The 27,212-nt window shown below is 39.6% G+C and overlaps 1 protein-coding gene across 1 annotated transcript in view; it reads left to right on the top strand.

The window, feature by feature from the left end:
* The first annotated feature begins 6,236 nt into the window (after nucleotides 1–6,236).
* LOC135262889 (transcriptional regulator ATRX-like) overlaps nucleotides 6,237–27,212 on the top strand; it is a 47,992-nt gene continuing 27,016 nt past the window's right edge. Inside the window, exons 1-11 of the mRNA XM_064350267.1 lie at nucleotides 6,237–6,467; nucleotides 10,003–10,100; nucleotides 10,631–10,686; nucleotides 11,397–11,446; nucleotides 12,032–12,159; nucleotides 12,297–12,416; nucleotides 13,415–13,521; nucleotides 14,383–14,450; nucleotides 14,805–16,771; nucleotides 17,639–17,708; nucleotides 26,908–27,053. Of these exons, the coding sequence (XP_064206337.1) occupies nucleotides 6,448–6,467; nucleotides 10,003–10,100; nucleotides 10,631–10,686; nucleotides 11,397–11,446; nucleotides 12,032–12,159; nucleotides 12,297–12,416; nucleotides 13,415–13,521; nucleotides 14,383–14,450; nucleotides 14,805–16,771; nucleotides 17,639–17,708; nucleotides 26,908–27,053 (2,830 nt within the window). The 5' untranslated portion in view covers nucleotides 6,237–6,447. The remainder of the gene's footprint in view (nucleotides 6,468–10,002; nucleotides 10,101–10,630; nucleotides 10,687–11,396; nucleotides 11,447–12,031; nucleotides 12,160–12,296; nucleotides 12,417–13,414; nucleotides 13,522–14,382; nucleotides 14,451–14,804; nucleotides 16,772–17,638; nucleotides 17,709–26,907; nucleotides 27,054–27,212) is intronic.

The raw sequence follows: 27,212 nt of genomic DNA, 5'->3' as shown, positions 1-27,212 counted from the left end.
ATAAAGATGAGGTTCAATTACCTTTAAAGAATAACAAATGTTACAGACATGGACTGGGTGCAGTCACACAAGAAATGAAAGAAAATAGCCAAACCCCAAAAACTTGCCAAGACTGAAGTTCAAATGCCAAAAGCGCAGAATATTTCAAAAGACCAGAGTTGAAATGTGGAATGCCCATCCTAGATGCAGGACTCAGATGCCTACTTTCAACAAACTATTAAACCTGACTTCTTTCCAAGTTGCACCAACTAAAAAGAAGTTGCACATTTTATCTACTGAAAGAGAGAGTGGGGACTAAACATCCTTAGTTAATGATCAGGGAGGATTCAAGGAGTACTGCTTTCTTACTTTTAATATATATTCTTATTGGTTCAGTCAATTTACAATACAACACACCTCATTGTGGTTATAGGGAGATTGACCCTCTCCTAGTGAACATTATGTTGACATTAAATATTAGTATTTTTATATATTTGTGGGAGGGAAGGCTTTGGTTATGGACATGATCGTAAGCTACTATGTAGAGACGCTAGATCAGGCAACAATTGAACCAAGTTACAAAGTCAGCAGTGACACGCTGACCTCTGCTTTATTCTGGCATGACCTGACCAGAATGTACAACATAGTGGCTATAGGTATATTAACCAATTTTTTAAAGCCAAGACAGAGGGCAATTGTAAACTAATGTCTTACACTCGAGCTCCAGGAAAGCAATGGATGGATGTCAGCAAAATGAAATGCAGGAACATAAATTTTTGTGCATTTGTCATGTGCAAAAATGATTACATATTGATTTCACCCTGTGAGAGGATTGTGTGGTTATAGTGTCGGCTGCAGGTGGAGAGAAGGGGGAGTGGTTTAGCCAGCTTGCAGGCACAGCTGTGGGCAATTAAATAATCTGAGTTAACCTTTATATGTGTTGTCTGCAGTGAGACCAGTGTTTGTCAGGCAGTGCAAACAACGCCATAGCAGCAGCCACAGCACCAGCCACAGCAACTGTGTTGGACAGCGGTAATAGCTGTTATCGCATTGAGTCAATAAAGTATGTGCTTCTCCCTTACCTGGAGTCCGTGTGAAGATTTGGCACAAGTGTGTCACACACCGATTATTTAATACCCAGCATAGAAAGTAAGTGGAGCCTTGAGTACAAAAATACCTGAGGTGGAAAATCTAGGTTCAGAAAGTATAAGGGCCTTCCCTAATATTTGTTGCAATCACCTGTATTTGCTAATATGCACAATTTTTCAGCCAGGTGGTAGAACTAGTTTGCGAAATCACCTGGCTAAGTTCATGAGTGGAAGTCACATGACAGGACTTTTACTTTTTAATACCTGGACTTTTCACTGCTGATAAATTTTTAAAAAATAATAATACATGACATGATGAGTTGTTATTTATAATAGCCATATTATGAACAAATGTAGCACTGATCCAGCATGAATATTACATTTGGTGGTATGAATATTAAATTCCTTCTCTCTTTCTACGCAAACATACTGCATATGTTTCATGATGGGAAAATACATTTGTTTTTCGTGAGTTAATAATATGTGTATCTCCTTAGCTACTTTAGCTTGTTAGCAATTTCAAATGAAAATTAAGTAATTTACATGTAGATATTCTACATTACTCATACCACATATTTCAAATGAAAATATCAGACACTTGTCTTAGTATGAAATGCTGGTTAGGAGCACTAGGTACAGAATGACTCAAAATACCCTTACTGCACTGCGGCAGCTGGCCGAGAACACACTCCACATCAAAAGCAGTCACAGAGGTTCAGCACCATGGAAAGTGGCAGTGTAGCAGTATGCCCTTTGTGGCCCTGGGGGTTTGGTTTTGGGGGACCATGCTGAAGCATCTAGAACAGAAAGTCCCCCAGACGTGGCCATATATGCTGGTGTGGACAATACATAATTCAGTTAAATTGATATGTATATTAATATGTATGAATAAACACAGTCTTTCCATTTCATATAGTCTTAACAGTTAACATATCCATTACTTACAGTACAGTCTTTTTTGTTATCATGTGACATGTACAATTAGATCTCCCAAGTGGATGTGTTATTAATACAGATTATGGTGAAAGTCCTAAACATGGCCACTATCATGATTAAAGAAATGCTGCTATTTAGAATAAAATCTGTGATATCTAGAATATGTGTATGTCACCAACACACTAAAATGTCCAGTGCTAATTCAATTCTAACACAGTTTACATGGCCAAAGTAGTAAGATTTAACACTGAACAGTTTACAGTGTCGTGTTTTACTTGTAAAAACATCTTTCTGTTAGTATGTAGGAAGGTATAGGTATGTTACATATGAAAACACATGTGGCACTAGCACAATGGAAATGTTACTATTCTTTACATCTTCTGATGTCATTAAGTTGGTGTTGTAGTTTTACAACCACTTTCAATGCAATGAGGATTTTGTTGGTACAGTATATCACCGATAGTGTGTGACCTTTGCAGTATTTGCATTTCTCAACGATAGAGTCATTACAGCCAGGTTTGTGAGACTCACCTGTTCAGCTGCGCAAAACTGCATATCAGGTTGAAGGCATATTCTGCAGATGCACAGAAAAGATCTTCATGGAACACCATACAGTGTTGAAATTACATTGCAAATGACATTACATTACATTCATTAAGCAAACGGTCTTATCCATTACATTACATGCATTTAGCAGTTGGTCTTATCTATTAATAAAAATAAAAAAAACATTACATTACATTGCATTCATTAAGCAGACACGCTTATCCATTACAATGCATTAATTTAGCAGAGGCTGTTATCCTGAGAGATGTGCAATAACAGAGAACACATGTGCAACCTTTTGAGTTATGTGGCCAACAGTACCAGACCTGGCTAACAGCATTCATAAACAAGCAAGTGTATGTGTGAGATAATAAAAGCACTGAATGTGTGTACCTATACTGACCTAGAACCATAATACAAATCAGACTGACACATCCAAAACCATATACAACTTTAAAGTGATTATAACGTCACTGAAACTAGTTGAAATAACCTTAAATTATCACAAAGGAATGTATCCACTACACATCCACAAAGTAGCCATTCAAAGTTATGTCAATAACAGTAATAACACACATTTAAAATCAGGCATAAAATCCGTATGTGCGTGGTTGGGCGTGCCCTGCCACCCCACCTAGCCTTCGACTCCTCCCAAAATGTACCAACCACAAGTAAGCGAACAAACAAGGCTAGCGTGGCTACATTTATCTATCGAGAACGGTAGAGGGCTTCAAGGCTGCAAGTGCAATGGAACGGACAGTAAGCTTATCAGATAACAATACAAATCAATTCAGATAGCTAAAAATAGCTAGGTAGAAAATTCTACTAATGCCATCTACAGCGACCAACCTGTAATTTCACTTCACTCAGCTTGACATGGCATTGGATGTGAGTCTGTCATCAAGCACTGACAAACTACAGTGTTGATCACCCACATCAGATCTGCGCTACCCCAGCCTAAACCCCCATGCCTACCTACCAAAATTAGTCTACCTAGCTAGATAATGCAGATCAGGTTCTCTATAAAAATCTGACAAAGAGATACAGTACAGTGCCAGTTATACTGGGATGGCAGTTACATCTTGACAGGGAAGCATGCCCAATACCCATATACCTTATGTACAAAAACACTGAGAGTTTGGCACTTTTCGTATAATAACCACAATGACCAAAGGCTCTCATCCATTAAAAACATCGGGCCTCATTCGCAAATCATGTGCATGATCACATTTGATCGTAAATTGTGTGTAAGAACGTTTTCAACAACATCTCAGCATTCGTCATTTTTTTCTTACCTGTATTTGTTCATGGCTGTTTCCTTATGCTAATCACATGAACAGGATTATGCATAAAATTCACAAACAGTCAGCATTCATACACCTGAGATATGCACAAAAACAAAGTCTGCATATGTGTCATAGATTCCATATTGGTTTTTCGTAGGAACATTTTTAAGAACAAAAGTAAGAATAATTTAAGAAAACCTGTGTTTAGCAGTTGTCTATGACCATGAAATGCACTTTTTGTACATCACTTTGGATAAAAGCGTCTGCCAAATTAATGTAATGTAATGTAAAGGTTTCATGAATGAGGCCCATTAACTTCTGTACCTTCTGTGCAAACAGAAAGAATTCACAAACACATTCACATTGCCACACAAAACTGTGTTTTTTCTTTCTTTCTTTCTTCTTCTTCTTTCTGCTGATTATATCATCACAAATGCTCCAGGCCCACAAAGAATATGTCTCCCCATTGGACATTTAGCTACATCAGCCAATAAAAACAAAGTTATTTCCCTTTGTGGGAAACTCATTTATATTTCTGAAATCCATTCTGCAAACCCCACATTGTTTTATGACTAGGGATGGGTATCCCACCTGAAATGGTTGTGTACCTTCTTTAAAAGAAGTGCAAATGACAACATTGAAGAACATCTTTTTATTGCAATGGCGCATCCCATTGTTCTTCTGGATACAACCACTCTTTAGACAGTTTCGCTTTTGGCATTTTGACCAACCAAACATCAGCCAGAGTAGACTGAGCAAGTGTATAATGTTATTTGTACAGACGTCACTGAAATTAAGCAGTGACTTCAGCATTACAATTCACTCCGGTAGGTAATGTTATCGGTTGTATGGGAATTGCTGCATGCCATCGGGTTTTGGTACCAATCCCTATTCATGATTCAGACAGCTACAGGACTTTTGGAGTCCTTTTTTTGCATGGAACAATCAAAATGCTCAAGGATACAGGCAAAATAAAATAAATCAATTTCCCCATTCATGGTCATTTGTTTATAACTTTGTTCCCTTATGAAATATTGATAGTCAAATTATATCAGAATGTTCAATGTATAAGTTATGAAGGGAGAGCCATATGCATTTCATGACAGAAGATTTATTGATTTCAGTGACAACGGACAAATTGACCGCTGTAGCGTTTCTACTGTAACTCCTTTTTTTAACAAGGCCATTTTAGCTACCTTGCAAATTCCATGTTTCTAAATTAGTGTTAACTAGCCCTATCCTTTACCCACATACAAACAATTAGTAGGTTCGTTGTGTCTACAACAACCCCATTGAAAACACTTCCATTTAAAAACATGACAAATACTTTCATTTATTTGTTATTCATGATAAAGGAAAAATGTCTGAAACCATGCCTATGTGTGTTCTTTGAGCTACAATGTGTGTTTGCATGCACTGTATGTACTGAATGTATATGCATGTCTCAGCCTACATTTATATGTATTACTATTATCAGCTACTCATAACAAACTCAGTACAAAAAGAAAGGATCTCTCAAGAAAAACATGTTTTCAACATTTTTTCTTCTTACCATGTGAAGAGAATGTGGTCATTCAATCTTTGTGACACATCAAAGTGTCACTGTCAAATAACAAAAATAAATAAATAAAAATAAATATAAAAATTGAAGAATGGCTCATGGAAGAAGACATCATTTAAATGAATGTTTTAAACAGCTGATGAAAACTTACACTCCAGAAAGGATTTGTTTTTACTTGGCTGTCAAGTTAATTTTACAAAATGTACAAGTTATTGTATATTTGCAATTTTAAATAAATACCAGTTGTAAAATAGATGCTGTAGATCTATTTTTTATTTATTTTTATTTTTTTACCACATTCTCTTCAGATGTTAAGATGAAAAAACACAGGGCCAAGTTACATTCAAAAATCTAGGAAACACTGTGTAGCACAGCTTTGGAATACAGCTTGTTTAATTTGTGTCAGCTAAGATAGCCAGTATTGTTTGCTGTAACCTGGCCGAATTTTGAGACAAATAGACAAATTGAGATAAATATATTTAACAAGTTTTAATATATGACTTGAAGCCAGCGCATTGTACTGTGAGTAACTTGGAAACGTGATTTTGTTTGATTTACATTTATATTGGTGAATAAACGCTTTAAAAAAAATTTGTCGTCATGAACTTCTTTATTTAAAATATCCTTCTGTGCACATAAAAACCGACAGGCCTACCTGAAAAATATGCTGAACCTGAAATTATGTATTTTAAAAACGTTAATGATGGGGAAACACCACTGCCTCCCCAGTTCCTACATACTGTACACTCCGTATGGTACACCCCATGGAACTGTGCCTTTAATTGCTTACGAAAGGAAATGACGCATAACTTCCTGTACTAATGAACCAATGTACTGTCATCTGCGATTAAAGTAAAATGCGCCATTTTAATGCTTCCAGTCAACCGGGAAAATGGCGGTCCTACCTAATTTACTGTTTTGAAGTTGTATAGCTAGATAACGTTAATGTTATTTAATATTTTTGTCATAGAACATCGCCCGAGAGAACTTTAGGAATACTACCTCTGGAGAAAGACGCCGTGCCCTTCAGGGTGCCTTAAATCGACAAGAAATGACCGCAGAGATTTGCAGGTATGAGTGAAGCGGCAAACGTGTTTTGTGTTGGCTAACACAAGCGTACAGTACAGTAGCTACTGCTGTCCCATGACCACTCAAATGGTCCATGTTTACGAAGTTATCGATAGGTACTGCACGGCCGGTGTTTGGTTACGCGGTACTTGCAACTTGGAGCTCGTTACCCTGCAGACGTACGTGCCGTGCAAACCAGCAAACAGTGCTGCTGGGGCTCAGGAAAACTTCCTGTAGCTTTCTTACTAGCTGGCAGTAACTTGAATAACGTTAACGTTACATCAGGCCTCCACCTTTAGAAGAAATTGTTCTTTGGACAGGTGCTTCTTTTTTTGCTGTCCAGAAGTGATTCGTACGAAACGTTCACCATGCAAGTTTAAGGCAATAACAATACATTTCTGATTTGCTTAGAAATTGATGTATCATTAAGTGTAAATCAGACATGGGCCAATTATCCACTGAACTAGTTTTAGCTAAATGCTGTAGGGTTAGCTGTGCTTGACTGAGCTTGCCTGGTGCAGTGGAATCGGTCTGGTTGCTAAAGTGCAAACACCGCCCATCTGGCTGCCCAGGCAAGCTTAATCAACCGTCGGGAAGTATTTGTAAAGTGCGTGTGTTACCCACAGCTTTTCTAGCACGAGTTACCGGCATAAAATACGATGAAATATACTTTCAAGGTTGCTTGGTTTATGCTTTAATAATCCATTATAATATTTGTTTGAACAACTAAACTTCTTCACCATGTCTCTTCTACCCCCTCTACAATCTACCCACCCTGTTGGAAACCCTGTTTACTTTACAGTAACCTTAGTTTCATGTTCTTCAAGCTCATTTACATAGCTTTCAGATGTATGTTGTGTTTTTATAGCTTCCTTCTAGCTTAAATTACTGTTTAGCTATTCTCCTGCGTAACAAGTTACTTTCACTTTGCGTTTTCGCATAAAGGACACTGTGATATTGACACTGTATTATTGTAAATTGTTTATGATTTAATTTTATATTTTTATAATAATAATGATAATTTCCTCCATGTGGGCTCACCCTGTTGTGATCAGGAGGCTTGTGTAGCTCTTTGACGTTATGAACTACAGGAGCTGAAGGAAATAACCAAGTGGTTTGATTGTTTATAAGTGACTTTAGTTTGCGTGATTAGTGCGACATGAACATGTTTTATACATAAAAGCTCTCCAAAAGGACACCCTTTGACTTAAATCCAGGGGAAGTGAGAGGGAGAGGGTGAAGTGGTTGGCCTGTGGGATGAGCTCACAGTGTGACCCTAGTGCTCATGGGAGGTGTAGTATCATGTTGTATCACCTTAACTAGTTCAGATGCTTTTTGTAATCTACAATATTTTTTCATAGAAACCCCTCCTGAAAGATCACCTAGTAGTAAGTGCAAATGAGTTGCATGCCACTGCAGAATGCTGGTGGGTGGCAGGTGTTAATGTCAAGCCCTGGTTTTTTTTTTTACACATTTTGTCTCTTTCAGAATTCAGTGGTAATTTATTGTCTTGGACAATCCATGTGAGAAATAAACAAGCAAATAGAAAGCAGGGGTAGGATTTATATTGCCCGACATGCAAAAGCCCACTTGCTTTTTATGGCGTTGTAACTCTTCTGTTCATGCTTGTTTGTTTGATTTTATCCTGTTGAGGACAGTATAAGCTTTCCAAAGGTGTATGGCTGGTCTCATTGGAAGCTTATAGAAACAACTGAGAGCCTAGCACAATATCATGAATGGTTGCTTCAGCACAGTGTTATGCAGTCAACTATTACATTACACAGTAATAGCCTATAAGTTAAGGTGTAATTGTCATTTTCCTTCAGTTTTTGAATGATTTTGCTGATTTTGCCAACACAGCATAGCTAAAGCAAATTCTTGCCATGCTCACATGGATTTGGGGAGCTGGTCTAAAGAGGAAGAGAGTATCCATCAAAATTCAAGCAGGATTTAGGTGTTTCACAGGCTTACGTTTTCAATTTTCCTCATACTTCCCTCAGACAGTCTTTGTGTGTTAGAATCAATGAAACTGAATATTATACATGGTATCATGCATAGTTTAACAGATAAAGGGGTCTAATGATATTTCAAAATGGCTGCCAGTTCAAGGAGGTTGACTTCTCTGATTGTATGTAAGGATATGAATGAACAAAGAATTTGAGTTAATTTATAGTAATTATACAGAATGTGAAGAACACAAAATATGTACAGTTGCTGTGTATAGCGAATTTATCTGTGTGTAGATGTCTAAGTCTCTAAGGTCATAGGAGCAATCTTGGGTATCCTACAAGTTTCAGAATTCAGGAGGGCTCTACAGAGTTGTGGGAACTCCAGGGACAAAGTCTGAGTGCCTGGATTGAGAGGCACAAACGACAAGAGAAAAAACAGCTGATAAAAAGAGTGTGAGGGATTGTTGCCACTCACTTTTATTCGTCTGGCGGTGGGGAATGGGAACGTTCACAACTTTGCTGATGTCAGTCAAAATTTTGTGGAGGTGGCACATAATTTGATCAAGGTGGCCACCTGAGGATTCTCTATGCAGGAGAAACACTGTCATCGTGAAGACCAGAGGATTAGCTATGGCTGAAAAACAACTCATCTGTAAGCTGAGAGGACAGAATTAATTAAGAAACACTCAGCTTCTGCACTATCAAGTACAGCAGTCTTGGAAAAAGAAAGAAAGCAATGATTGTCTCAGAAATATAGCCTACACGTTTAAAAAAAAAAATGTAATTTAATTTTTATTTACCCAGGGTAGGTTCGCTGAGCAGGGATGCTCTTTTTCCGGAACACCCTGCTTCACACTCATACACACCTGGGAGCTGCCCAGTACAACCACAATCCTCTATTGTTGGCCACTGAGCAGCTCCACTGAAGGGAGAGAACATTTTTTAGCCAATCGAATCACGTATACACGTATAGGTCAGCTGCAGTGAAGGCCTGGAAAAGTATTTCCAAAGTAGATACCGAATGTTTGGTGATGTCAGTGGGTCACAGACTTGCGTTTAAACGCATTTAAGGTCTATGCATGCCACCAAATATTAAACTTGATTTCTTTGATTTACTTAAGTTCATTTGTTATCTTACTTTTGCACAGCTGAAAATGGGAGGGACTCAAAACAAAAACAGCTGTTTTTGTTTAGTGGTAATATATACACATGTAAATACCACGGAATAAAAGCTGATTGTCTGTACTTTTGTCTCATGTTCATCTTTTGATCTCAAATCCAAACGCCTTAAGTAGTCTATATATAGCCTAGCTAAAATAACAAATTTTACTGTACTGTTCCCATGCTTTTCTAGGACACTGTATGTCATGCATCACCTTTTCTTTTGTTGTTCATTGTAGATTAAATTATATGAAATAAAGTGCATTCATGATATTTGGGAAATATAGCCGTGTTGTATGCGGGATAAATATGCCATTATCATTTTGAAAAAGCTTATGCCGTAATGTTCCATCTCTCCCAACAAGGATTTGTAAACAATGAAAACTTTGCATTGCACTGACTGCTGTATTCTTCCGCTGATTCTGTAGTGCCAACAAGCTGACTCTGTTGGTGACGAAGCTTCATGAGTTCTTGGCTCATTCTGAAGAGGACAGTCATGTGCCTCCTGTTCCTGAAATCTCACAGGGTATGTCTTACAATGTCCACTGTTCTACAAGCACGAAAGGGTCAGTTCGATCCCTCACCAGACTCATGTACACGTACAAGCACGCACCCTGTGCACAGGCCTGAATGACAAGGGGGTTTTTTGTGTGGAAAAGTCGACACAAAATTCAGACCATATGTATTGATGAGTAGCGACTAAAAATTCCCATAGCAAACAATGATTTGTTACATTAGCTCAGGTAAGAATGTATTCCAAGGATATTGTTGCACCTGTCCGTGGTACAAGTAAAATGACAATTGGCAAATAGGTTGCATTAAGCTATCTGCCTCTCTCTTCAAGGGAAACTTGACAAAAGTTGAAATGGTTGAAAGTAGTTGTTCGAATTGTTGTGCAGTTCATCAAGCAAAAACTTTTGTTCTGCATGCAAACTGAAATTTTCAAATTTGTGTTTAATTGTCTTTTTGCTAATTACATAAATGATTGTAACTGATAATATGTACAGTGTTGCTTTTATTTGGAGAAAATGGATGCATCTTGTTTTTTGCCCACAGGTACAGTTGTCCTTGATCCTGTTGATTTGCACATTGTAGATCATGTCATTCAAGAGGTATGTCAAAAGGTTTTTGTTAATTCATGCTGGTTTATTGCTGAGTTAAGAGCAGAGAATGAGTGGGGTCTGCAAGAACTGTGAAACCGGAGTTTAGATGGGCTGGATCTCATTTTTGTGTGAATTATCTTTTATGCATGGTCTCAATTTAAGAAATGTTCACTGTGCAAAAGCTGTGCTATAAATGCAGGCTAGCATATATTCTCTGGATGTTGGTGAGTGGTAAATTTCATGAATATGTTTGCTAAAAGCAAAGTATGATCATCTCTTTCTTAAAGTAGATTTGATTGCATTTTAGAATGCTCTGTTAAATACCTATAAAACATAATAAATCTCATTCACTGATGGCTATGTTATGGTCTGTCTGCAGTGCAAGTAACTGTCATGAGATGAGGCTAAAATGAAGCACTGTATGCAATTAAAAAGGAACATTGAATAATCCATGTACCTGTCTAACTCAGATTTGTTTAAAAATGTGCCTGACAGCCTGCATTGCATGTATGCCAAGTTTTGAAATGATAACTTAAGGAACATGGGCACAACTTTATTGTCTCCATGTGGGTTGCATTGAAAGGATTTCATTGCTGTGGACTCACATCGTATTTCATGCATCTGAACATTATCTTGTTTACTGTGTTTGCCAAAGTGGCCCGATTGTTATCTGTACAAGCTTTGCTTCTATGGTCACTGTCCATTTATGGTCTTTGCAGCCAACTGGCTTGAATGACTCTGTGAAGCCAGCGTCCTCACGCTCAAAGAGGTGGGTTTGCTCCCTGTTTCAACAGACTGCTGTTTCAGTGGAACTGTCATGTTAAACTTCATATTATTACATTACATTACATTACAGGCATTTAGCAGACGCTCTTATCCAGAGCGACGTACAACAAGTGCATCAGTTCAAAGTGCAGAGGTGCAGAAAAACACACTAGAGTGAAGTAAAGATCGTAGTGCCAGAAGTGACCACAGATCAGGACTCCAACCCTGTAGGGTAACCTGTTCAGCAAATAAACAACAATCCTGCCAAGTACAAAACTAGCACTGAAATCCCATTTGCCTAGTCAGAATCAACAAAACAATCCTGCCAAATACAAAACTAACGAGATCGCATTAGCCTAACTAGGTACATTGAGCTAAACTAGAGGCTAGGGAGGGGTGGGGAGAGGTGCAGCCTGAAGAGACAAGTCTCTATAGCCAATGCAGAGCAAATACTGCTATCAAAAAAAAGGAATTGATCCAAATAAAGGATGATTGATTATTATGGTATTAATGGCCTTATTGTGTGGCATGCATAAAATGTAATTTAACAACAGTATTGCACTGTTGTGCTTTAAAAAACTGCTTTCAGAAAGCCTTCCGTTGTCACCAAGCACACTGGATTAGATGAATCGGATGCTTCAGATGAGAGCGGTAATGAAGATGCAGTATCCAACGATGGCTCGGACCGCGATCTTGACGTGAACAGTCTTCCAAAAGGTTTGCCTTCAAATGGACAAATTTCATTTTTTACAATTATATTTGCATTCCCGGTCTAAACTAGCTTGACATTGTTGAGGTAAAGGTGGTTATCTTTCTGTCGGTCTGCCTGTAACTCCATGTTCTCTTGTTCACAGGCACTGTGGTTGTAAGGCCAGAGCCTGTGGGAAATGAAATCAAGGATGACTTTCGAGGTCCAGAGTTTCGCTGCAGGGGGTCCACCAAACTCAAAACAGAATTATCACGAAAACGAGGAGGTAGGCCTAATTGGCGGTGCATGAGGCTCAAAGTGGATCTGCATTAAATAATATTTTTAAGCACTGAAGTAGGTGCAGCTAGTGTATTATAAACCACAATTATGTTCTCACAATCGCAACAGATAAATAGATCGGTTCTTTTGGGACGTGAAACCAATGTTTCATTCCTCATATCTGAAGAATTTTAAAGAAAACATTCATATCATTTTTCTTACTTAGTTGCTCATTTTTATTGTGGTAGTAATCTAACCAAGTATGGATTTGTTTTTAAGGTTTAAAACAAACCATTTTGACATTCTGTTATGCTTGGCATTGTAATGCAGTTTGGCTGCTGTGCACTGGAATTGCTCATCTGTGGGAGCTGGGGACGACAAATATGGAAATGTGCATACGCTCGTTCAAAATGGTGTAAAACACGGGATCATGATATTGGCATGCCAAATTGCTTGACAATAGGACAAATACCCAAGCAAGATTAATTAAATGTAATTAATTAATTTATTTAGAAATGATAAAAATGATCAAGTTGCCATGGGCATGAATAGCCATGCACATTTCATATTGAACAGGAATATACTGTAGTGTGCAAGTCAGAGGGCACTCTTCTGTTTATTCAATGTCCAATCATACATATATATATATATATATATATATATATATATAGGTTTTGTTAGTTTTACAGTCACAACTTTTCCCAGGATTTTTCCTTTATTTAGTGCCTAGTAGAAAAGGCCCACTGAGCTTTACCTGTCTGAATACATCGATTGGTATATTGAAATTTTCATTAAAAAAAAATTCTAATAATAATAAAATTATTATTAAGGTGAGGAAAGGGGGACAATATGATTTTATGGGTTATCGCAAACAGTCTGTTTACACACAAAGCATGGGGTACATGAATCTGCTGCAAGAGAGTGAGTGTGGACTTCATGCGTAACCTGCCTGAAGAATGGCTGCTTTTTGGAGATTGACGAAAATACTGCATGTACTCGTACCAGGTCAGCATTTACAGATCGTCAGCTGCACTGCCTGTGGACAGCAAGTCAACCATTTCCAGAAGGACTCTTTCTACCAGCATCCTGTACTCAAAGTCTTGATTTGTAAGGTGAGGGTTTGATGTTTATAGTCAGATTGGTACTGCCTTTGTAGCGTGTCTGGTACAACTGCAAGAATTACGTCTTTGAACATGGTATTCAAATCAGTTCTTAAAATTGTCACTTACACATATCGCATAGCAATACATTTAGCATTCTGTGGAAATTTCTGCTCATATGCAGTCAACTGTGGAAGTTGACTGCATATGACCTGGTGAAATTGAGGAAATGATAAAAATGTAGCCCAACTCATAGGAAACAGCACTGTTATTGGTCTGGTGTAAAATATGATTTTAAAACAAGCGGACCAGCAGGGAAACATACACACAATGGGATGGAGAACCCTGGGTCCTCCTAAATTACTGTGAGATACGGGAAAGTGATGTGTTCACACTTAATGTGTGTTTATTTTTGAGAACAGAACAGTGTTCACATGGGCTTCCTGGGATAGGAATTTTTGTTCAAGTGCCAGTGCATGTAAGAATGTACGAATGCATAATGAGAACAGGCCATTCAGACCATCCAGGCTCACTGTCTGCCTAGCAACTGCAGAGTATCCAGCACTGCATGAAGAAGCCCAGATGCAGATAATCATGCAGAACTGAAATTTCTTCATGATTTTTTCAATTTTGTTTTTCATTAACACTTATGGCTGATGCATGTTTGTACCTATGCCTTTGAGAAATGCTGGCTCGCAGGAGGATTGCAGCCTGGTTCCTAGACAAGTGTCTGCCACTGGACTGAAGTCACATGATCCTTGACTGGCTTTTTTGTGGAAACCAATGGAAAAGTAAAAACAAAGTGAAGTTGTCAATGTTTCTTCATTTAAAAAAAGTTGATTGACCACTGGGTTTAATGATGCTTTTTTCCAGTCATGTTTCAAATATTATATGAGTGATGACATCAGCAAGGATGCAGACGGCATGGATGAACAATGCAGGTTGGTGGGTTTCATTCTTCACAACACTGTCAGTATAAATAAATAATTCCACATTTTCAGGTAATGTCATTGTTAGTGAGTTCAAAATGGAGAACTGTTTTAATTGTAGCTATATGACATTGATTCCATCTTGATATTCCCAGTTTACTGATTTGCCCACCTGTTGTTTTCTTGTGATCCAATAACTAATCCACTACAATGGTGATTAACCTAAATTTTTATTCTTCACTTCCGCTTTATAGCTGAGGGTTGATATCATTAACTTAAAAATGATACAAAGAAGTTTTAATCTTACAATTTTGTAATGATCTTTTATGTCAAATTACAAAAGTTGCATCTTTATTTTTCCTATAGATGGTGTGCTGAAGGGGGAAACTTAATCTGCTGCGACTTCTGTAGCAATGCCTTCTGCAAGAAATGCATCCTGCGGAACCTGGGGCGGAAAGAGTTGTCCGGTATCATGGACGAGGAGAGCAAGTGGTACTGCTACGTGTGCAGCCCGGAGCCCCTGCTTGACCTGGTGATGACCTGTGACACTGTGCTTCAGAACTTTGAGCGCCTCTGGAATCAGCAGCCGAAGCGGGCTAAAGGAGAGCACGACAAGGCAGGCCAAGATCACAGTGCTCACAAACTCTTGAAAAAGGTCAAAACCACTTTCAATGGGAAGGATCACCCTTCCGACGGTCTTGAATGCAGAACAGTAGTTTTTACTTACCAATCCTTGAGTATACCAAAAGAACTGGTTAAAAAGGCTAAAAAGCTTGTAGAAACCACAACAGCCCTGAATAACACTTTTATCAAGTTCATACAGCAGGACTCGGAGGACAAAGGGAACCGTATTGTAAACCTTCGACACTTGAGGGCCTTCAGGTCAGTGTTGGCAGATCTGAAAACAGCTCATACTGTCCTGGAGAAGGCTTTAGAGGAGGAACTCAAGGATGTGCTGCAGGACACAGAGGAGAACGAGTGTGACATCAGCACTGGCGGGCTGTCGCAGCAGGAACAAGATGGGGACGTGTTTACCGATGCACTAAGTGAGCATGTTGAAAACATGCATTTCATGGAAAATGCTGATGATGATAGCAGAGACTCTTCAGTAGAGTTTACTCCTTCAAATGATGTGGAGATGAAGGAAGTCCACCAGCTCTCAGATGAACTCAAAGCCAAAAACAAGACGACTAAAGACTCCCATTGTAACATTGAGGGAAAACAGGTGTCCGAAATGGCTATGGTTGAGCACCCTGAAGCTGATGAAACGTTTGGAATGACCCATTCCTCCGTTGGCACACACAGAAGAGTGCCCAGCCCAGCCAGAGCCCAGAAGTCTACCGGCAGCACGTCACCGCATTCCAGACAGAGTCCTATCATGATGACTAAGGAACTGGTGGTAAAGCTGACACCCATGTCACTTAAAGAGCCTCTGTGTCTCCAGTGGAAAGAGGAGGGAGAAAATAAAGGTGGAGAGGAAGAGAAGGAGCCAACGGTGCCTTCTGTACGGGAGTCTGAGGAAACGGTTATCTTAGATGATGATCTAGAGAACAGACGTTCACCCAGGGTGAAAACCACACCCCTGCGAAGGCAGGCCGAGAGTAAGTGTAAGCCGGTCTTACCTCCCAACACTCAGTGCGAGTCCACTGAGGCCGAAACCTCCAACGCTTTAGATGGGGAGGAACCTCTGGAAGATAAAGGAGACGTCAGCAGCAGGATGGAGGACTCGGACTCTGATGAAGTTCCTGCCATCCTCCTTCAGGCAGCCGCCATGATGCCAAGCTCAGGTGAGTCAGAGAGTGGAGGTGAAGCTTCCCCCCAAAGCGTCAAGAAGCAGTGCCTTTTTGGGCTGAAGAAGGATGCCTCTCCGTCTCCGGAAAAGGTGGCCATTGCACAGAGGATAAAGACACGGCCCTCCAAACATAGTTGTAAGAAGGTACTGACCAGGAAAAGCATCCAGAAAAGGAGGCAAAGTGGTTCTGACTCCACCAGTGGTGATTCAGACCTGGAGAAGGAGATTACAAACCTGAGCAGTCTTGGAGCCACTAAGAGAAGGCCTCACAAGCCAAAGAAACCAAAGAGTGAGGTAGAAGAGTTTGATGAAGATGATGGGGAGGAAGAAATGAGTACAAATAAGGTTACTGGTGAAAATAGGATCTCAACATCTAAGCCAGTAAGCAGGCTACGAAAAGACAACAGGACTGAAGAACAGTCGTCCTCTGGTGAGGAGGAAGGCCAAGATGCCTACTCAGGAGATGACAGCGATGATCAGAAGATGAAACCCATCACTGAGATGGCTGTGCTGGGAGCAGGGTCTTTCCTGCAGTCTTCAGGTGAGCTGAAAAATTGTGCTTCATTGAGTTTCCTTCAGTCATGCATTTCAGCAAATGTGTTTCCCTAAAGCAATTATGATGTCTTATTTGGACAGTGTAGTTTGGACTGTGCCATATGTGCTCAATGTATGTCATAATGCAGGGCAGGAACTATCCCATGGCAGCACAACCAATGCTGTGATTACCCTGAATTGTGGCCATAATGACCTTTAACAAAGTAATCTCCCCACGCGGCAATGTTTTAGCCATGCCCCTGATCGTTCTGCCCTTTCAAAACATCCAATCAATATGATGAATTCTGTCAAGAATGAGTAGTTCACTCTGTAAACGCAGCACACGTGGGGCATGAGTGAGCACCATGGTCCCAGGTGTAATTCGACCTGCGCTAGTGCCGACTGTGGTTGGCAACCAACAGGAGTGGCGTGTAATTGGCTTTGCGTCGCCTGGGGATATGGGAGGGATACAGTTGGTAGGGGTAGCCGGCATTGTTCATTGGTCCGCCCGGTCCTTATGGGCGCCCTTGGCTAGCTCTTGCAGATGCATATGAATGGGTCTCCTCTGCATAACCGGTGGCTGTGGTATGAAAAACAGTTTACTGGCAGGTGCATGTTTCAGGGAAGAACCGCGGATTCCCTTCTTTCTCCGGAATCGACAGCAGGGACCGCATATGAGCACGTTTCATGCTACGAGCATTCGTGAATTGGACATTGCAAATTCATTAAATTTTTCTGGTCTTGTTTATTGTGGATCTTACTGAAAATAAGTCTGGCAGATTTATTAATGATTAACATCATTAAGCAGACTTTGCATGATGCTCAGCTGTTAAACTGTGATGCATGTTTTTTTTTTGTCTGTTCTCCTTTACAGGAGAGGAGGTTGACATGACACCTGGTCCCAGGGCAGCAGCCGATGACGATGACGACGACCCAGAGAATAGGTATGGTTCCCAACAAGCGGCCGTAGAGATTATAACTCAGCCTAGGCGCTGCAGCAAGGCCAAGCAACGGAACAGCAAGTGCAGCACCAAAACTGGGACTGCCTGCAAGACCCGGTCCAAATACAGTATCCCTGTTCTGCAAAGGGTGGGAACACCAATGTAATCATTTATGTTTATATGTAATGATACAGTATGTAGTCTTGAGTTTGCAGTCATCGCTTCACTAATGTGAGTTCAGCAGGTCTTGCTGTCTGCCTCCATGTTTTTAAATGCCTGTTACTCATGTGACAGACTAAATGGGACTGATACTGTACATGTTTTACACTCGCAATTCTACGCAATGACTAATGAAATTACCTCTGTTTGGCATGTTCATGCCAATGCTTTTGGGCATAATTTCATTTTATTATTTTAAACTGAACCTGCATAGAGTCACAAGATGGATGTAAATAAGTTAAGTTTCTGTTCACTTTTTGTTAAATCAGTTGTTTAACTGTCGATTTCAGTTCAGTCCTTAATTCACACAACTGGGACCAAAAAGTGAAAGTTTTTCAGGTTTGAATTTAACAAGTGAAAAAGAAGGAAGAAAGGAGAAATTGAAATAAATAAAAAAAATAAAATAAAAAATAAAAAACCTTTAGCTGATCCCTCTGAGAAACTAGTGCCGTGACCAGTCACAACCCACTGATCAGAAAAGGTCATTAGTACCTTGCATTGGCTGCGGAACTGAGCCAATGTACTGATGAAGGATTGCATAGCGGAGCATGATGGATGCTGGCTAGCTGCTGTTGTCTTGTTGGTGTTAATGAGAGTTAACACCAACAAGTGTACACTGTCTCCTCCTACCAGGAACCGTGGTGGTGTACTTTTGAGAGATAAACATTTTGAAACCTTGCATGATAAATATGCATGTGTTGGCAAATGTGTATTCATGAAATCATTAAATGTTTCTCACTGGACGGCCATTAATGGTCAACCGAATTCCAACCCGTATATTCCTTTCGTGTGTATTATTTTTTTTTTTTTTGGAGTGTCAGAAAAGGCTAATATGAAACATACTGCTTTCAGACTCTTTAACGTGCGATTTGCAGTACTGTATGTCCAGTAAGCCTTTACAGCGTTTAGTGTACACCCCAATGTCATTCCTTCATGACAAACAATATACAAACTTCCTTATTGCACATTATTTTGACGTTCTGGGAATGCCTCACTGTTTTGCTATTTTAAGATGCTTAAATTTCTTTGTATTAAATGGATTTGGCGAGTTTCTTTGAGAAGAGAGCCTGATTTCAGATTATGACCTCTAATCGAGCTTCCCAAGGTGTGCTGTCGGGACTGGGGGTGTGAGTTTGTGGGTGCTGTGCCTGTGGCAGACCTGCTCATTGAATTCTGGGCTGAACCACTGGTGCCCAATTCCAAGTGTCATGGAGGGCCAAGAGTGTACGTATTTTCATTCCAACCAATCACTTCCTGCTGATTTCACTCAACGGTTCCTTCCACTGTTGTTATAGGTGAGTTAATTGGTGAAATCAGCAGGTGTAGTGATTGGTTAGCCTGAAAACCTGCATACTTTCAGCTCTCAGTGGCACCTAATTAGACACCACTGGGCTAAACCATGGTCTGCTCGGCCTAGGAGGACTTTCGATACGACTAACTTCCATATGAAATGATGAAGACGTTTTCCGTCACAAAGACATACTGTATATTACAGGTGTGAAAAACAATTGGCAAGACCTACTGCATGATGTTGCCAGACAAATTACAACTGTACAAAAATTGTTTGGTGTGGGATTGGGGGATTTTTTATTTTTGATTCAAACCCTGGTAAATCATTAATTCAGCAGGAAAAATAAAAATAGCTTCCTTAGACTGGTATGTTTGCATTAAAAACTACACAGTTGTAACTGAAAATTCATCTTACTGCTTGAAAACCTAGATCCAAGTGGATTGTTAGCTCTATTCTGTGAATGAGAATAAACGTAATTGTTCATTAAGAAGGATCCTATCCGAGATTCGCCTACTGTACAGGACCTAAAAAAATAAAGAAATACCAAGGCAGTCCCCTTCCCCCAAAGTAGGGCTGTAGTTGACATCCCTATTTGATGATTATGGAATTTTATAATCCAGTAACTGTCCAAACATGTCAAACAACAACTAATACTACAGTGAGGGTATTGATATTGCTAAAATCCCCCACTGATTCCGAAGCAATCAATCTTCTCTTTGTATACAGGCTAACAAAAGACATTATTCATCATGCGTTACTTTAATTGAACTGAATGCGTTTTCATGAACATTTGAAAACAAGCATTTCTATGTATGTAATGTCAAAAGCGAAAAGTTCGGTTTTTTCGGGAAAAAAAAAACTTTTTACCTTACAAACAGCAAAACATAAATAAAATCTCAATTCGACATTCCAGTGTCGAGTAGTTGACCTATAGGTAAGCTACTACTACCCTCTTTAAGATTTACCCATCGTGACTTTTGCCCCTGCCTGGAAACCCTGTTTGTGTTACAGTAATCTCATATAGTGTCGCGTTCAAGCTCATTTGCATTCGAACATAGCTTATGGCTTCCTCCTAGCTGAAACTACGGCTTAGCTATTCTACTGCTTATGGACTTACTTTCATTTTGCATTTTTGCATAGCGCATGAGTGGAAGCTTAGCGCACGCTTTATTGGAGTTTTGTTTATCGGCAAGTGCTTTGCATGAAAGGCTCTTCAGTAGTGATAAAGGGCATTATATTTTTGTAAATCATTTATGATTGGATGTTATATTTTTTTGTCATTTTCCTTCTTGTGAGCTCTCACTCTTTGTGATCCGGAGGTGTACTGCTGACAAGCCTGATTTACAACAGTCAGGCCGCTGATTGCATCTTAGAGCACTCAGCAACGTAAAACCAAATGGTTTGATTGTTTGAAGTGAATTTAATTTGTATGATAACTAACCATTGTGATCAAATTTTATACATAGAAGCTCTCCAAAAGGACAGTATTTGACTGAAATGCAGGGCTTGGTCAAAAAGAGAGAATGGGTAAATAAAGAATATTTGTTTTGTGAGGTTCCAGAGGGCACCACCCTGAATGGAATTGGCATCTGGAAGTGGAATAAGGCTGGGAAAAAGGATATACACCATATTCCAATTTGGAGAGGTTTTTGGGAGATTTGGAGTGGATTTATCAAAGCGTCTAATTTTACCACTTTGTTCGATCCACTCCAAACTTTTGTCCTGGTGTTATATAAATTCTAGGGTCCGATTGGAAAAATAAATCCGGTTCCGTCGAGTATCAGAAGTGCATATTATAGAATAAAGAAAATACAAAATGATTTTTGGATTTCTTTGTTGTTTTTCAGAATAAATATGTCCTGTGTATTTACGGAGTGAGACTACCATATGATCTGGGAATTTGGGCATTATGGTACAGATATCCTCTGTTTCAAGCTTTGAACCGTGTCTACTATATATAATTTTGGAGATAATGGGGTTTATTTAAGACAGGTGGGATTCTTACAAAAAGCCCTGGATTTTAAATGTGGTTTAAGGGGTTCATTTATTGATTAAAATATGTTCTGGAATTTTTTTTTAGTAAATTGTGAAAACTGTCGACGTGGGCATGGCAGATCAATGAGGCAGATCAGTCGTCACCCCTCCTATTGAATTCAGCGCAGTAAATTGTAAATGTATACACTAAACGTATGACTCTGCAAGTCTGTATATTGCAACAATTGAAAGTGGCAATTTAATTATTTACCCATAGATTTTGAAGAGTTTCCGTATCTTTACAGTATTCTGTATTTATTTTTATGGTTTTACTGAGTTCCATTTCAGTAAAGGGGCCTTCATTTTCAATGACCTCCGTTTTTTTTTTTTTTTTTTTTCGTGACACGAGCAGTACTTCATGAAATGGAGTAGGCTTTCCTGTTGCAGAGCTGCTCTAGGACCCAGAGTCTTTATGGAAAAGCCTCAAGCTTGAGTCGAGACTCTAGTCAGCCACAACTTTTCAACACCATGATGTTGTCACAATCACAAGGATGACTGAAGGTTTTACAACCAAAGATCTGCCGCTTTTGTGATCATATTACGACTTAACATCAAGTTTTCCCACAAACTGAACTTTACCGATAAACTTTAAAGCTGAGTAGACTGATGTGTGCAATCTAACCTTCAGGTATTATTGTCGATAAAGATTTCTGTCTCCTTGGTCTGTAAGCTCAGCTCTACCTTTCCTTATGTGCAGAGCAGTCCAGAAGTATTTGGATAGTGACTCAATTTTTGTTTTGGCTCTGGACCCCTGCACATTGGATTTGATTATGAATGTTAAAGTGCAGACTGTCAGCTTTAATTTGTGGGTATTTACATCCATATCAGGGAATCTGTAGGAATTGCAGCCATTTTTGCAAATAGTTCCATCATTTTAGGTGGTCCATCCTCTGAGGTAATGCTGGTGTAGTCTTTTTAAGGTGGTCTTTGACAAATCTATGCCTACACACTGGAGTGTTCTTGATCCATTCAACAGGTTAAAAGGAGTTTTTCTTTACAAATGAGAATATTCTTCCACTACAGTGGTCATATGTGGTCTACCACAGTTTGTTGTTGCTGAGCTCACCAGTGCATTCTTGTTCTTTAATGTACCAAACGGTTCCTTTTGACACAGCAAATTTGTATGTTATTGAATTATTCAGATTTTAGTCTCCATTTTTGTTTGGAACAAGGCCATTTTTTACATTTATGTGGCTCTGTACTTCATCATTTTAGATTTGTTATTAAACAGTTTATGTGTGATTAAAGTGCAGATTCTCAACTTTTTACAAAAGGGTATTTTAATACACTTTGTTTTCACCATGCAGAAATAACAGCAGTTTTTATTTTTTTGTACATAGCCCCTTCCCCTCATTTCGGGGTGCCATAACATTTGGGACAAATGACTTGACCGGTGCTTCTGATTTGTCAGGTGTGTTCAGTTTTTTTAGTGCAAGAGAGCTTTCAGTATCTGTTTTTATGCCCTCGGCCTCCGTAGGAGGCAGGAGGGGCATTATGTCGAGGCCCCGTCTGTCGTCCGTCCGTTCGTCCTCCATCGGTTTCCGCTCATTTAACAGAAAACGCCTTTGTTGATCGGGCTGATTTTTTGTTGGTGAATTGGGCTTGTCCACACGAAGGCTGGTTTCGATCGGTGACGTCACCGCTCATTCAATATGGCCGCCACGGCTGCCATCTTGAATTTGGTTTCCGCTCATTTAACAGAAAACGCTTTTGTCGATCGGACTGATTTTTTTGGTGGTGAATTGGACTTGACCACACGAAGGTTGACGTTTCAAGATGTAAGTAGTCCATTGTGGATTACAGAGTCGAATCAAAAAAAAAGAGAGTCTTTGTCCCGAATGTTATGGCACGCTCTGTATATATATATGTATCTATATATGTGTGTGTGAGTGTGTGTAAGATGTATGTGTATATATGTGTGTATTTGTATATAATATATGAATGTATGTACACACACATACAGTTGTTGCCTGTTTCAACAGTGAAGCTTATATTCACTTCAGCAAAATCCTCATCAATATGGATTCTGTATCAGCCTTTTGCAGGGAATGTCAGCTGCCCAGAACAGGAGGTAGTTGCTTTACAGATAAACGACATAAGACACGTGCTGACTTTGATGAATCCTCCATACTCAGCTGTGTTGATATAGGTTTCTCGTTTGCCTATCACATGTCCCAGGCTGAAAGAGCATTGAGACTGGAGCCAAGTGAAACCTAATAGACTTCTCTGCACAAACATAGATTCCTGTCACATAGGTACCTAGAATCACTTGAAATTGTAATTGTGAACTTGGACAGAGAGCGCAAGATGAGATCTTTATTGGAAATTCCTGAGGTTAATATGGGAAAGTGAAAACAGGGGTGAAGTGTGTTAGTTTTGTGATTTCACCATGGTTGGAGGGGAGAGTATTTAACTTGCCTGGCTGCCACGCAGTGTGGCTTTGAGTGTCGGTATCAGTATCTCATTTTGCTAGCTATCTGCCTTGACAGAAACTGAATAATACAGGAGAGTAGTTAACTAGCTGATTGGATCCAGGGCAGATTTATCAGACTGGGTTCACACGCATACGTGGTCATTTGACCATAAGCTACTGTTCTAGGTTCTTTGCGAGTCCCGTGTTGGAAGTGTTACGTCTGGTATTTATTGCTCATATTTGCCACCTGGTGGTGGCTGTATGAACAAGTAGTTCCTGTGGAAAATCAAAAAAATATATGCAAATTTGCCTTGGCTTGGAAGATCTCTCGGGCAGGCAGTGCCAAATGAACAGTGCCTAAACCATTGGAAGTAGCCTTTAATATGACTAAGAGTATGATGTAAACATGTCATCGCTATTATATGCAACTCAGACTTGCTTTGCTGGCCCACTTGACCCCATAAATGATTGTACTGCCATTCATGTAGGCACAACAAGCATGATATTATAGCAGCTAGCTTGTAGCCTACAGCAGCATTATTGAACTATGCAGACAAGTGGTATCTTATAGTTGTTGTGTTGTCACGGTCTCTAGGAAACGAGTTTAAGATTTAATTTGCCGCTTTTCAAATCAAGCTTTTTATCAAGCTTCAGCGCAGTGGCACACATAAGATGCCATTTGACAGACTTCAAACTGCAGATTTCACAGACTCATTGAATTTGAATTGTAGAATTTTTAAGTTGGTTACTTTCAATAAATTAGCCGAAGTTTTGAATAAAGAACACCAGTGTTACCCGTGTGAATGAATGAAACGCTGTCCTTGCTCCTCAGGCATTTGCATAAATGCATCTCATTCGAGAACCCTCGGTAAAAACATATAATCACTTTTGATGATTTCTGATGAGGGAGGGGGGAGGGGATTCTTGTTTGATTTTATACTGACTTTTTTTGACGTGCTGTATCAGTGAACAAGTTTCCCCCCGTGTTTTCTTTTCCCAGTTAAGTGCTTAGGCCTGTCCCCGCGGCTGCGCGTCTGCTGCTCGCCTCCTCTTCTTCGCACTGAAGCTTCGTTCAAGCATAATCTTTTCCCCGCCACGGTCACCTTAAAGTTTTGAGTCAGTATTTAAGTTTAAAGCCATGTGTTTTTGACGGCCAAAGTCATGTATTTTTCCGGAAAAGGTCCTCTCACATGAGACCTAGAACAAATTCATAGTTTCTTTAGAAGTTTTCATATGCACAACTGTAAAGTGAATTTTAATGTTATTATAAATGAAACTGTGTTGTGTTGGAAGAAATATTTTGTGTGTTCATTGTTGAAATCATTTTGGCCTGAAGCATGCATTTTACTGGAGATATGTGCATAGCTATTTCTTCATTTCTGTAAGAACTGAATTGTGAAAATGAACAGTTACTTGTAATAAATAAATACCCTAATTAGACCGTCACCTTTGTCTCACGTCTTTCTTGCAGAAGTGCACAACTTTCATGGTTTTATATCGGAATTGATGCACCGTCATTGTAGTTGAAATCCAGTGCAGTCCTGTTACACAGAATATATATGTCCTGTTACGCAGGACAGCATGTACCCACCATTTTAGAAATGTTTTAGTGCGTCTTGTTTCAAAAACAAAAAGAAAGAAAAAGAGAAAAAGGTCAAACCAGACTGATTTCTACATGTTGTCTTCTGTAAACGGAGGAAATCTATCCAGACCCAGTAAGTTTGTCATTTCATTCCAGGCCACTGCATAGATAACCTTTAGCAGCGCCACACCTGACCCCGTAGTAGCTGGTAGCTGAACTGTCTGTGGCAGCTGAAATGCAAATCGATTGCTGATTGTTTTTCTTTGCTCAGCCTGTTTCTGTGTGACTCCTGGTGAAATGTTCTAAATTGAGCCAGACAGGCTGAGCACTGTCACAGGTTCGATTTCCTCTGGCCACATAACGCTCAATTATGAGGCGAATATATGCCCCGCTGTGCTCATGTCTTGCCCTGAAAATGACTTTATGCATTTCTGCATTACATGTGAGACAGTCGGGGCAATGTTCTAGACTTTGATGCATGCTATCGTACACTTACTGTACCTTTAAGGACATTCCCTGGACCTGTCCACTCACATTCATATTGAGCCCTATTGTTTGACTAACATTATTTCTAAGTGGACAGATCCACTTCTTATTAGAAATTTTTTTAACGACCTTTGTTTAAGTTTTATTAAGGCATTCAGGCTTATGGAATTATATGTGGACTCTTAAAAACATTTGATAAAATACAAATACAATTCTAATGTTTTGCAATCTAAAGTAGTCCTAGAATATTTAAATGGAATTCAAAAGTGAGCGGATGTAGCTAATGTGTTTATCCTTTTTAATAAAAAACAACAGATCTATGAAGTTGTCATGTCAGTACAACAAGGGAGCGTGTGTGAATGTGAGCAAAAAGTAATTTCTGCATCTATATCAGGAAGTATTTCTTTAAACAGAGGTGACTGGAATAGCTTTGCCAGGTCATGTAGTAGAGACAGAGACTCTCAGGGGTGTTCAGGTCCAGGCTTCATGCAGTGCTGGATACTCTGTAGGCTTGTAGGTAAATGAGCCTTGATGGGCTGAATGGCCTGTTCTCATCATTGTGCATTTGTATGTTCTCATGTAAGTGCTATGGATTTGCTGTACGGAGGGCATATTGCTTCAGAATGCTGCCTATAATATTTGGAAGGACTACTGATATTTGTTGGAAGGAACATTCCTACTCATAGAATCTACAGTCCTCTTTGGAATCCACCACAGAGAGAATTGTATGGCTAAATCAGTTAGGGTCCTGGTAAGCAGCACATTCTGAGGCATAAGCTATAAGATTGTTGAGAGGGTTTCAGCCAGTTTTTCATTTCACCAGTTGCTCATTGCTTCATGTCAAAAAATCTTTTGGACTAAGATTGTTTACCATTTCAAACATCTAGTAGTGAAAACTGGTGCAGTTAGGTGCATGCATTGGTCCATTAGCACATGTAAGGCTGTTTTGTTTGTGATAGTGTTGGCTTTTACTGGATTGCTCTTTGCATGCTGCTGCTTGGCCACTTTAATATCTAATAGCAGTTCCTGCAGCAGGCATGTGTTTGTGGGACTGAAATGTGTTTAAAGTAAACAAAGTCTTAACTAGCAGCGTGTAGTGCAATGCACTGGCAGCCACAGGCTTAATGAAGAAAACTCAATCCGAGACCTTTCTCTCTCTCTTCCTTACTCCCAAAAGAATCGCTAGGAAAATGCTCTTGGCTCAAATAAAAGCAAACTACTCTTCTGGGGAGGACATCTCTACAGACGACGAGGAATCGGAGGAGGAGGAAGAGGAAGTGAAATTGAAATCGGGGAATGAGAATGAGGATAACGGAGAGGACGGTAAGTGATAGCCACTACCCACTCCGTCATTGTCCAATTCCATGTTTCTTTATTTAAGGTTAAGCTGTGGTCTCAATGACCTCTGTACATGCCCATAATTGGGCAGACACAAATATTTTGATTAAGAGTGAAAAGGAAAAGCATACCCCTGGTCACAGC

The sequence above is a fragment of the Anguilla rostrata genome, chromosome 9 (genome assembly GCF_018555375.3).
Source record: "Anguilla rostrata isolate EN2019 chromosome 9, ASM1855537v3, whole genome shotgun sequence".
Taxonomy (NCBI): Eukaryota; Metazoa; Chordata; class Actinopteri; order Anguilliformes; family Anguillidae; genus Anguilla; species Anguilla rostrata.
Note: the sequence above shows the minus strand (reverse complement) of the source record. Positions and strands in the feature narration are given on the sequence as shown.